The sequence below is a fragment of the Haliotis rufescens genome, unplaced genomic scaffold, assembly GCF_023055435.1.
Source record: "Haliotis rufescens isolate VD_foot unplaced genomic scaffold, xgHalRufe1.0.p SCAF_11, whole genome shotgun sequence".
Taxonomy (NCBI): Eukaryota; Metazoa; Mollusca; class Gastropoda; order Lepetellida; family Haliotidae; genus Haliotis; species Haliotis rufescens.
This window is the reverse complement of record NW_025963791.1, coordinates 18037737-18050742: the sequence shown is the minus strand read 5'-3', so window position 1 is coordinate 18050742 and position 13006 is coordinate 18037737. Positions and strand designations below refer to the sequence as shown.

The window sequence follows — 13006 nt, the reverse complement described above, 5'->3', positions numbered from 1 at the left end:
CAATTGAACCAATATATAGAGCCATATCTTTACACGAATGAGTGATATCACTCATACCCTATTAGTCCTTAAATACAATGAGTATTTCCATCATGTCTTTTATCAATGTACTCGAAGTTTAATTGTCGGATCATTTGATTCCAAATGTCTGTACAGCGACGAGTTCGCGGGATTCTTCTCGAACGAAGAATTCAGGGAAAAAAGTATTGGAGTACATTACTAAATTCGCTTATCAGTGGCAAATCTGAGGAATCAAACAGTAATGCTCTGTGCACTGATAGTCCAATAGATAGGAAACCATGAAGATTAAACTCAAACCATTCACGATCACGTGACAACAAATTACGTCATACCAAGATTAATCTATCACATTCTGCCCGTCTTCACTCAATCACAGTGGACTGGGGAGGTCGGACACATTTCGCCGGCAGCACTGAACTCGTGTTTACGTTCTGTAGAGCTCACGTATAATGGCAGCCGAACAAGCGTGTTTCTAATTCAACAAATGTTCCTTTTCCGGGTAGCCGGTATTAGCAGCTGATATTGGGAGTTCACACAAACTCCAGCATGAGGCGACTGCTTCTAGAGGACTGTGTCCTTCTGGTTGTTCTTGTCAATTGGATCGTGTTGGTTCAGACGCGGTCAGCGTGTGGGCGTGGTCGATTCCTCGACCCTGACTCACAGATGTGTGAGTACTGTAGCGTGGTGTGTGACAACATGGAGATACAAAACACTGTCAGAAAATGCAGCACGAATTGCCCAGGTGAGATTAAAGTTTTTTTATTTGTTTGTTTATTTGTTGTTTAACGCCGCACTCTACAATATTCTAGCTATATGACGGCGGTCTGTTAATAATCGACTCTGGACCAGACAATCCAGTGATTGACATCATGAGCATCGATCTACGAAATTGGGATACGAGGACATGCGACAGCCAAGTCAGCGAGCCTGACCACCCGATTACGTTTGTCGCCCCTTAAGACATGGTCGCCTTTTATGGCAAGCATGTATTGATGAAGACCTATTCTGACCCGGATCTTCACAATTATGATTAATGAGTATTATTATTGATAATTAGGGTTGGTATGAATATTGATCGCTTTTATGTTCATTATGGGTATTGACATAAACATGTATATACTATAGGCCACACGGTACGCACGTGTGAACAATCCGTTAAAAGTCGGATTAATCTGCCTGGGTTATTGAGTGACGGTGTTCTATAAATAACTAAGCATCTGAGAATAGATTGTAACACACATACTATTTCACCTGGGTAACTGATCCGACATGTGTGTTAGTTAACCGACGTTGGTGTAAATAGCGGATTAACCTGTGTGATGGTGGTTTTGCATAAAAGTTGGTAAAAACTGAGATTTGGTGTACAATATCGTGTTGCCAATACAGAACCAAGAACAAATATGAGTGGGTGAGTGAGTTGGGTTTTACGCCACAATATTCCAGCAATATCAGGGCGGGGGACACCAGAAATGGGCTTCACACATTGTACCCATGTGGGGAATCGAACCCTGGTCTGCGGCGTGACGAGCGAACGCTTTAACCACCATGCTACCCCAAATATGACATATGTGTATATGTATTGTCCCACGCACGAGTAATGGCCCTTGTTGCGTGCATTTCAACTTAGAGCATACTGCGTGAAACTCAGAAACTGCTGAAGTTACATGAATGAAAGTTTGCATGTTTATACTTGTCAAGACAGCGTCAGGTCAGTTATTTGTTTGCAGACATACGACGCTCGGCCCGTGTTATTTTACTTGGTGCATAGTGTTTGCAAGTTTTCTGAGAAACAACTGAAGTTAAATTATCAAGAGATACTTATCAAGACAGTTATGTTTTCCAGAGAAGAGGCATTTTGTGCGTATTTATTTGACTTTTTTTTTTTTCTGATAGCATAAAGCGGACCAACTGCCTATATCTTCCTTATGATTTATAGGACACTTGTAGTTTATATTCACTACCATATGAACAAACAACAATTTAATGTGCCCCATGGCGGGGGACAGTGATAACGCTGTTTTTTGGTTTAAATTTGAGTGAAACATTATTAACTTCCACTACCTCGATGTATGACTAAGATTATGCTACTTCACCGCCGTGGCTGACTCCTTGTCTCTCCAATCTCATACCGACACTCGATGTATACATTCGATGATCCCCAGGCTATCGCCTTTAAGGGGTTTTACATCACTATAAAAAATAACAAGGGGACAAAATTCTATCATCTACGGTGCGGTGTATCATTTAGTTTACTAATCGCCAATTTTCCAGCAAAAACTAACATACAATTCCCTGATCACTTTTATTCAGATTTCCTTAAAAAGACAACCTCTCCGACAGCATCAACGTGGGCTTCATCTCTTCCAACTCCAACTGGTCTGAAAGTGGTGGCGACTACATCAACGACGTATTCGCAGCTGAGCTTGAAAGTGGTCGCGCCTGTTGCCTCCATTGCAGCTGTCGTCGTCATCCTTGCGTTGTCACTGTACCACAGACAGAAGCTTCACCAGATGTACCTCAGTGCCCAGTGTTACTGTCACAACAAGCGCCCCGTGCAGGAGGTCGGTGGAGACCATGATGGCCACGACGACGCCCCAGGGCCAAACGGTGAGAATGTGTCTTTGTTAATACGTTTACTTGTCATATAGGTTGAATACGTTGTCTTTTACATGTAGAACGAATACGTCTCGTGGGTTGAATACGTTGTCTTGTATGTAGAATATGTCATTTTATAGGTTGAGTCTTGTAGGTTGAAAACGTTGTCTCATTGGTTGAATACGTTGTCTTATAGGTTGAGTACGTTGACTTATAGGTTTAGAACGTTGACTGTCTTATAGGTTGAGTACTTTGACTTATAGGTTTAGAACGTTGACTGTCTTATAGGTTGAGTAAGTTGACTTATAGGTTTAGAACGTTGACTGTCTTATAGGTTGAGTACTTTGACTTATAGGTTTAGAACGTTGACTGTCTTATAAGTTGAGTACGTTGACTTATAGGTTTAGAACGTTGACTGCCTAATAGGTTGAGTACGTTGTCTTATACATGTAGATCGACTACGTTCTCTCTCATAGGTTGACTACTTGTCTTATGACTATAGGTTCAACTTATAGCTTCAGAGCGTTGTCTTAAAGACTGAGGGGAAATGGGATGTGACGTCGCGTCCAAGATTATTGCACTTATATAGCGATGTGCATGCACGTGTGTGTGTGGCTGCTTGAATTAGTCCGGACTGATGTCGATTTATAGTGCAGTCTAACATGAATACCACACTCAGATACAGTATACTGATTCCGAGCCGACCAGTCCTTGTTTTAACCCCTTAATGCTGAGCGTCAGACAGGGTAACAACAAGTACCATCTTTTAGCGTATTTTGGTATGACGCGGCCGGGATTCGAACCCTGGGCCTTCCGCTCTCCGGGCGGACGCTATACCACTAGACCACGGATGCGGTCCTAATAGGCTGAAAATGTAGCCTTACCGGTGCGTATCTTATAGGTTGAGTACGTTGTCTTGATAAAGTACAATTCCATCATGCGTTAAAGGTATTACACACAGAATAATAATTAATGTTTGACGGGAATCTGTGTCGCGACCTCTTCGAAGAGATACAGCATGGTCCGTGGTTCTGATCGTGAATTATTTTCCTTTTAGAGATCTTGATGGGCGACATTACAACGATTGATCGCAACAATGACGGTGATGTTCAAAGAAACGATGGAGACAGTCGTCAAACGTCAGAGAGTCAGCTGTGACGTGTAGATTGCATATGTGACACTGACATACAACTGATTCAAGACGTTTTATGCCTACGGTTCATCGAAGGTTTTTCCTGGGCGGTTTGTGGTATTGGAGAACATTTCAGATTGACACTGGGCAAACATCGCCCTAAGAACAGAACAGGCTCAGTAAAATGCCCACATTTGTTTATCGGGCGATGTTCTGTACAGTGAGTGAGTGAAAGAGTGAGTGAAAGAGTGAGTGAGTGGCTCATCATCAGTATCACCATCATCAGATCTTCATATCCGATTTTTGGTGTCCCCCGCCGTGATATTGCTGGAATATTGCTAAAAGCGGCGTAAAACTCACTCACTCACCCACTGTATATATTTCATGTCAGAGTGATCTGTTTTATTGGATGCCTTGTTGAAATGAAACATACCACGCGGAGATATACTGTACGAGGGCTATATACTATATACTATAAATATATATGTGTGCTTTGTATGTATGCATGTTTTTTTCATATGTATGTTTTACTCCAATGAAAAGATCCATGCAGTCGCGGCCTTGGTTCAAAAATAAATAAAACATGTATTCATGTACACACCTGTATCAGTCTGCCAGTCTATATGTTATTATTGCCAGGTGCATGTATGGGTGACCACATCTTCCTGTATCGTGAGACTCTTGATCCCATCCCATAATCAAATATTTATACACTAATTTTTCCATTCCACCTGTACCTTTATCAAACCGTTTGGAAGTATAAACATGCGTTTCCCCTACGAGTTTCTCCTGTCCGTGAAATATGTTGGGAATTTTCCATCAAAACAAACATCAAAGGCCCAGAACACGTACACCGCAATGAATTGACGGGGAATCCCCTAAAAAGTAGGTCATAGGAATAATACTGGGTGTTGGAAAGAGTAGGCTGCGGGTTAGTTACATCATTGAACACAAGGAGTACAGTGTCCTTAAACTGACTGGAATATCAAGACAGTTACACGAACATTGATCTATCATAGTACATAGATACATGTAACCATATTTCTCTGCAATGCGCTAGTTAGTCTAGCTACATATGGGGTGTTTATATCCTCAGTGACGTTTCCTAGCTCGCTGATCGCGATCGATAAGATCAACACGAATGCCTGCTTCACGAGTGAAGATGCTGGTTCACTGATGTTTGAGACACATTACACTGATTGTAACAAGTTATATCACTGTCTGTAACTGACTTTCAGTTTACGCACAATGGAATATGTTTCGCCGGATAATTGAGGCTGATTATTCGCTGACGTTCTATATTCACACGTGTGTGTGAGTGGATGAGTGAGTGGGTGAGTGGGTGGGTGGGTGAGTGAGTATGGTTTTACGCCGCTTTTAGCATTCCAGCGATATCATGGCGGGGGACACCAGAAATGGGCTTCACACATTGTACCCATGTCGGGAATCGAACCCGGGTCTTCGGCGTGACGGGCGAACGCTTTACCCACTAGGCTACCCCGACCGCCCCTTCGCACGTGTGTATTACAGGCATAGTGTAATGTAGTACTGGATTGAAGTGGATAAGTTGCTTCAGCATTGAAACTTTGCCGCACAGATTAACTTTTGAAATATATTTATCTGACTTTGCAGACATTAGTCACTTCTTTAGCCAGTATACAGATGGCCGTCATTCGGGTGCTGCGGGTTGGGTAGGACATATGTTTTTGAGGACAACCGGTGTGATTAGTGATATTGAGATTACGAAGTTATTGAATTTATTATATTACATTTATCTAGTTTGACTCCTTTAACATGGATGGCATAGTGGACACAGGTAAAGTTACGTTCCTTATTAGTGTCAGGATCTGCTTACAGTGCATTCATGTCCGTGTGTTGTCCCGATAATGACCACAGTCCCGTCAGTATTAAACTGTGTTCATTGCTTTCACGTAAGTTTACGTCACATTAGGCGTCAGTGAATATTTTATGTGTTAAAGGTGTCCACACAATTTACTTATCATCTTCCCGAGGCAAGTGAGTTAACTGACTTTTAAAGTCCAATGGAAGCGGGACTTTTATAGTCAGTTAACTCCTTTGCCTCGGGACGATGCTAACTGACTGTCAGAGACACTATTTTGAAAGTATAACCCTTTAAGAAGAATCTGGACATTAAAACTAGTAACGGACCATTACACAACACTGATTGAGATGGTATGAAGTCGACTGCAATAATTCTGACGTCAAGTACAGAGTAGAACGATCATACGTAAATGACACCAGGTGTTCGCGAAAAGGGTAAGGAAGTCCTGCCTCACCAGCAGCACAGCCCCCACTCAAACAACACATTGTTTTAGGACATTCAGCAAGTCATCACAAAGTCGAGGCCCAGACTGTATACGAGCCTGGGTTCACGAGCCTGGGTTAATGCAGCACCTGTCGCTATATGACTGAAATAATGCCGATGCGACGTTAACTTATAACCCACTTACTCACTCAAGGAGTATCTTCTCCATAGTCAGGACGAACATTATATGTACGCTTCTATTGACCGACTCGCACAGGAATCGTGTATTTGGTTTGTAAGATGGTGAATTCTCTTCATGACGACACTTTGTGATGAAAAAAATACGAATGGGTATCTTTTCATTCATTTTTCTTAGGCGGCTGATTTTAAGAAAATTTCTGTCTCGTTTACAAAAAATTATGGAATTTTATTACGATTAAGATTATTTTACGAATAACGCAAAGTATGATGTGGTCATTTAGTGAAACTTCATTTTATCATTGACTTCACAAATAAAAGCTTCCAATTCACGGCTGTCTACTTATCTGCCAATGTATTTGTATATGTTTTCCCAACATGTCTCTGTTATTGATATTTACATCATTGTTTCAAAATGTTTATTTTTTTCACTAAAACAAGCGTCAAATTGAGGTACTTCTAGACGAGTTAACTCCGAAAGGCAGTAGCTGTGTCCACCATGCCGAATGCTTATTAAATCTCCATCAAAATTGTCGCATGTCAGTTCCTGCGCTATTGGATTTCACGTCCCTTTGAAAAGGAAGCCTTGAGTAGCCAATCCGATTACCGCTGAATTGCCTATTTTCTCGTACAGCTGTAGTTTGTCAATAAGTATCCTTTGAAGGCATACTATTGTGCTCATGTTTCAATGGAATAGTTTTTCGACACGCGTCTGTATGCCCATTGACTGCATTAAACCGATGCGCTTTTATCTCACTCTCGTTCAGCTACCATTGAATCTGCAATACAAATTGAACTGTGTCAAAACTGTGTAACTTGCATTACATACATGTTTTACCTCTACTGTTATAGGTCATTCAACGCGTGCGCTACTGATGGTCTCGTCATCTAATACGCATCACACGCAGCTCATTAAAATCAGATCTGAGTTCTCGCTGCCGCTAAAAAATTGCATCCCATTACGGGTCACGTCAGAACGACCTTTCATCCAACCAATCAAAGCGTCGCTTACCAGATTATGAAAGTGGCAGTCGGAATGTGTTGTCTCATCATGCAACCTCGAAAACGTTAACACGGGGTATTCCGAACAACAGTTACGTCCCGTACGACTGATTCCGTCAAAATTATTGTCTCGCTTCCGTGGGATTAACATTTGAACGGAGTAGGCGTTGTACAGTACGTGGGAAGCACTGCCATACAATCGCAACCATATATTAGACATTCCAGAATGTTCGTTTGTTCAGTTTTCAACAATTTTAATCGAGAACTGTGTCAACATACTTTTCAAGCGTAGTCTGAAATGGAAGTCGACAGGTTGAAACGAGTGCCGTAAAGCTCGAGAAAGCTGCTTTCTAATTGGCTGATGTCGACTTCTTGTTAGTCATTTCAGTGGTCGGTCAAAGTTCGCGAAAGGTCGTTCTGACGTGACCCGTAAAGGGATGTCCTCAGATCTTGTTTGGCGATAACGAGAACTAAGATCTGATTATCTTATACGCCGCGAGGCGCTGAGCAGAGTTGCTTCCCTTAGGCCAGTCAATAATAACCTATTATCGAAGGTTCTAGTCCCAGATTAGCTCTGGTTATGATAATTGATTTGTCAGCACTATAACACCAGCATCACTTTGGGCTTTCCCCCTAAATCAAACTGACACGCTGTGGTACAAATGAACATTCAAAGCAGCGCTAAGTAAAGCCGAGCTCACATACTAACTGTGGAAAGTTCTGGTTATTGCAAAGAATCAGAAGGTAAAGTGATTTGGATGCACCAAACTCAACGTACATTCTGAACCCTCGGCGCCTTCTTCTACAGGGTGTAAAGTGTGGTTGCCATGGTTACACCTGTTTAGGGTGCGTCCAATACACCGCATCACTGACTCTCTGTGGATGACGACAAGCGCCGTGACACAACAAGTGATCAACATTGATGTCAGAGTGAGGAGGGCTGCCTGCCATGGTAACCAGCCCGGGGATGAGGATGACGGTAGCAACGGAGTGCGGAACGACGAAGACGTCGTTCTTGGTGATGACACAGTCTCCGAGGATGTAGTTGTGACATATCCTGAAGATCAGAAACAAAAATTATGACATCACCCGTGCCTCTTTGTGGAAAACAGATGTCTTTCTGCTCTTTTTTAGTGACTTGAAGTGGCCGCAACCCATTTGTCTAATTACCAGTCACAATGCAAACAGTTTACTTTTCATTAGATTTTCATAATTTTAAATTCTAATTTATTCTATTTCAGCTAATTTAGAGCAGTTGGAAAAGAATTAATGATAAAGAAAAATCAAACTGCAAGAACAATCATAGTAATCAGTATTTCCAAATGTTATAAATAAATTGCAAAGGGCTCCGAGGCATGTATTTGTCTTAGCAAGCACTTTATAGTATGTATGTTTATCCATAAACCATAAAACCCACTACGGACTACTGTCACTGATATTGTTCTGTATTCTGTTTGTTTGTTAATGATTAAATACCCAGTCTGTGTAGTTATTATTGTTGGGGTATTTTTTGTAAGAATTAAATTCATTATTTTTTTGCGTTTATGGGGGTAGAAGTTGCGAGGTTAATCTTTTTGAGCGCAGGACAATGTGTGCAGGATGTTTTGTGATAGCCAACTGATTGATACCTCCAAAACACAAAAAGTATTGAAGGCAGTTCTTAAAAATAATTGAGTTTATGTTTTCGGAAATGTTCAATACATGATATTAATGGCGAGAAATGTAACACACCAAGGCTGTTTTATTATCATCATTATGTTCAAGCTTTGGTCCTAGTCCTAAACCGATAGTTATGAAATATACGACTCGTGGTCGTTGTTTATCACACAATAAAACACTGTAGGGAGAATAACAGCGAGTCGCGCAACTCTTAGTGGTTTATTCTCCCTGAAGAGTGTTATTGTGCGATAAACAACAACCACGAGTCGTATATTTCTTATATGAGATATCAACATTATGTACTACTAAAATAGGTATAATAAATAATTAATTAATAATTAATAAAATGAACAAGCTTTAAATAACGATGACTCTCTGAATACAATCCGATTCAAGGCGATTATCTATACAATTTCCTCAAATACCGAGGATTTGATAATCAGATCTTAGTTCTCGTTATCGCCAAACAAGATCTGAGGACATCCCTTTACGGGTCACGTCAGAACGACCTTTCGCGAACTTTGACCGACCACTGAAATGACTAACAAGAAGTCGACATCAGCCAATTAGAAAGCAGCTTTCTCGAGCTTTACGGCACTCGTTTCAACCTGTCGACTTCCATTTCAGACTACGCTTGAAAAGTATGTTGACACAGTTCTCGATTAAAATTGTTGAAAACTGAACAAACGAACATTCTGGAATGTCTAATATATGGTTGCGATTGTATGGCAGTGCTTCCCACGTACTGTACAACGCCTACTCCGTTCAAATGTTAATCCCACGGAAGCGAGACAATAATTTTGACGGAATCAGTCGTACGGGACGTAACTGTTGTTCGGAATACCCCGTGTTAACGTTTTCGAGGTTGCATGATGAGACAACACATTCCGACTGCCACTTTCATAATCTGGTAAGCGACGCTTTGATTGGTTGGATGAAAGGTCGTTCTGACGTGACCCGTAATGGGATGCAATTTTTTAGCGGCAGCGAGAACTCAGATCTGATTTTAATGAGCTGCGTGTGATGCGTATTAGATGACGAGACCATCAGTAGCGCACGCGTTGAATGACCTATAACAGTAGAGGTAAAACATGTATGTAATGCAAGTTACACAGTTTTGACACAGTTCAATTTGTATTGCAGATTCAATGGTAGCTGAACGAGAGTGAGATAAAAGCGCATCGGTTTAATGCAGTCAATGGGCATACAGACGCGTGTCGAAAAACTATTCCATTGAAACATGAGCACAATAGTATGCCTTCAAAGGATACTTATTGACAAACTACAGCTGTACGAGAAAATAGGCAATTCAGCGGTAATCGGATTGGCTACTCAAGGCTTCCTTTTCAAAGGGACGTGAAATCCAATAGCGCAGGAACTGACATGCGACAATTTTGATGGAGATTTAATAAGCATTCGGCATGGTGGACACAGCTACTGCCTTTCGGAGTTAACTCGTCTAGAAGTACCTCAATTTGACGCTTGTTTTAGTGAAAAAAATAAACATTTTGAAACAATGATGTAAATATCAATAACAGAGACATGTTGGGAAAACATATACAAATACATTGGCAGATAAGTAGACAGCCGTGAATTGGAAGCTTTTATTTGTGAAGTCAATGATAAAATGAAGTTTCACTAAATGACCACATCATACTTTGCGTTATTCGTAAAATAATCTTAATCGTAATAAAATTCCATAATTTTTTGTAAACGAGACAGAAATTTTCTTAAAATCAGCCGCCTAAGAAAAATGAATGAAAAGATACCCATTCGTATTTTTTTCATCACAAAGTGTCGTCATGAAGAGAATTCACCATCTTACAAACCAAATACACGATTCCTGTGCGAGTCGGTCAATAGAAGCGTACATATAATGTTCGTCCTGACTATGGAGAAGATACTCCTTGAGTGAGTAAGTGGGTTATAAGTTAACGTCGCATCGGCATTATTTCAGTCATATAGCGACAGGTGCTGCATTAACCCAGGCTCGTGAACCCAGGCTCGTATACAGTCTGGGCCTCGACTTTGTGATGACTTGCTGAATGTCCTAAAACAATGTGTTGTTTGAGTGGGGGCTGTGCTGCTGGTGAGGCAGGACTTCCTTACCCTTTTCGCGAACACCTGGTGTCATTTACGTATGATCGTTCTACTCTGTACTTGACGTCAGAATTATTGCAGTCGACTTCATACCATCTCAATCAGTGTTGTGTAATGGTCCGTTACTAGTTTTAATGTCCAGATTCTTCTTAAAGGGTTATACTTTCAAAATAGTGTCTCTGACAGTCAGTTAGCATCGTCCCGAGGCAAAGGAGTTAACTGACTATAAAAGTCCCGCTTCCATTGGACTTTAAAAGTCAGTTAACTCACTTGCCTCGGGAAGATGATAAGTAAATTGTGTGGACACCTTTAACACATAAAATATTCACTGACGCCTAATGTGACGTAAACTTACGTGAAAGCAATGAACACAGTTTAATACTGACGGGACTGTGGTCATTATCGGGGCAACACACGGACATGAATGCACTGTAAGCAGATCCTGACACTAATAAGGAACGTAACTTTACCTGTGTCCACTATGCCATCCATGTTAAAGGAGTCAAACTAGATAAATGTAATATAATAAATTCAATAACTTCGTAATCTCAATATCACTAATCACACCGGTTGTCCTCAAAAACATATGTCCTACCCAACCCGCAGCACCCGAATGACGGCCATCTGTATACTGGCTAAAGAAGTGACTAATGTCTGCAAAGTCAGATAAATATATTTCAAAAGATAATCTGTGCGGCAAAGTTTCAATGCTGAAGCAACTTATCCACTTCAATCCAGTACTACATTACACTATGCCTGTAATACACACGTGCGAAGGGGCGGTCGGGGTAGCCTAGTGGGTAAAGCGTTCGCCCGTCACGCCGAAGACCCGGGTTCGATTCCCGACATGGGTACAATGTGTGAAGCCCATTTCTGGTGTCCCCCGCCATGATATCGCTGGAATGCTAAAAGCGGCGTAAAACCATACTCACTCACCCACCCACCCACTCACCCACTCACTCATCCACTCACACACACGTGTGAATATAGAACGTCAGCGAATAATTAGCCTCAATTATCCGGCGAAACATATTCCATTGTGCGTAAACTGAAAGTCAGTTACAGACAGTGATATAACTTGTTACAATCAGTGTAATGTGTCTCAAACATCAGTGAACCAGCATCTTCACTCGTGAAGCAGGCATTCGTGTTGATCTTATCGATCGCGATCAGCGAGCTAGGAAACGTCACTGAGGATATAAACACCCCATATGTAGCTAGACTAACTAGCGCATTGCAGAGAAATATGGTTACATGTATCTATGTACTATGATAGATCAATGTTCGTGTAACTGTCTTGATATTCCAGTCAGTTTAAGGACACTGTACTCCTTGTGTTCAATGATGTAACTAACCCGCAGCCTACTCTTTCCAACACCCAGTATTATTCCTATGACCTACTTTTTAGGGGATTCCCCGTCAATTCATTGCGGTGTACGTGTTCTGGGCCTTTGATGTTTGTTTTGATGGAAAATTCCCAACATATTTCACGGACAGGAGAAACTCGTAGGGGAAACGCATGTTTATACTTCCAAACGGTTTGATAAAGGTACAGGTGGAATGGAAAAATTAGTGTATAAATATTTGATTATGGGATGGGATCAAGAGTCTCACGATACAGGAAGATGTGGTCACCCATACATGCACCTGGCAATAATAACATATAGACTGGCAGACTGATACAGGTGTGTACATGAATACATGTTTTATTTATTTTTGAACCAAGGCCGCGACTGCAGGGATCTTTTCATTGGAGTAAAACATACATATGAAAAAAACATGCATACATACAAAGCACACATATATATTTATAGTATATAGTATATAGCCCTCGTACAGTATATCTCCGCGTGGTATGTTTCATTTCAACAAGGCATAATGTCTAATAACCATATATGTTTGTGTTATTTTCATTTTGTTGCTAGTGATGTGCAGAACAGGTATTGGTGGAGTCCTAGGAAACATGGCGTTTTCGTAGTATATTATAGAAAGCACATATAAATAGCGTCAAGTCTAATACGAAACGGTAACAG

The 13006-nt window shown here is 41.1% G+C and overlaps 1 protein-coding gene across 1 annotated transcript; it reads left to right on the top strand.

Moving 5' to 3' along the window:
* The first annotated feature begins 392 nt into the window (after positions 1-392).
* Positions 393-4234, top strand: LOC124151987. The gene is made up of 3 exons (XM_046524698.2): positions 393-763; positions 2332-2628; positions 3674-4234. The coding sequence occupies exons 1-3, from the start codon at positions 568-570 to the stop codon at positions 3772-3774; spliced, it is 594 nt and encodes a 197-aa protein (XP_046380654.2). The 5' UTR covers positions 393-567; the 3' UTR covers positions 3775-4234.
* The last annotated feature ends 8772 nt before the right edge of the window (positions 4235-13006 follow it).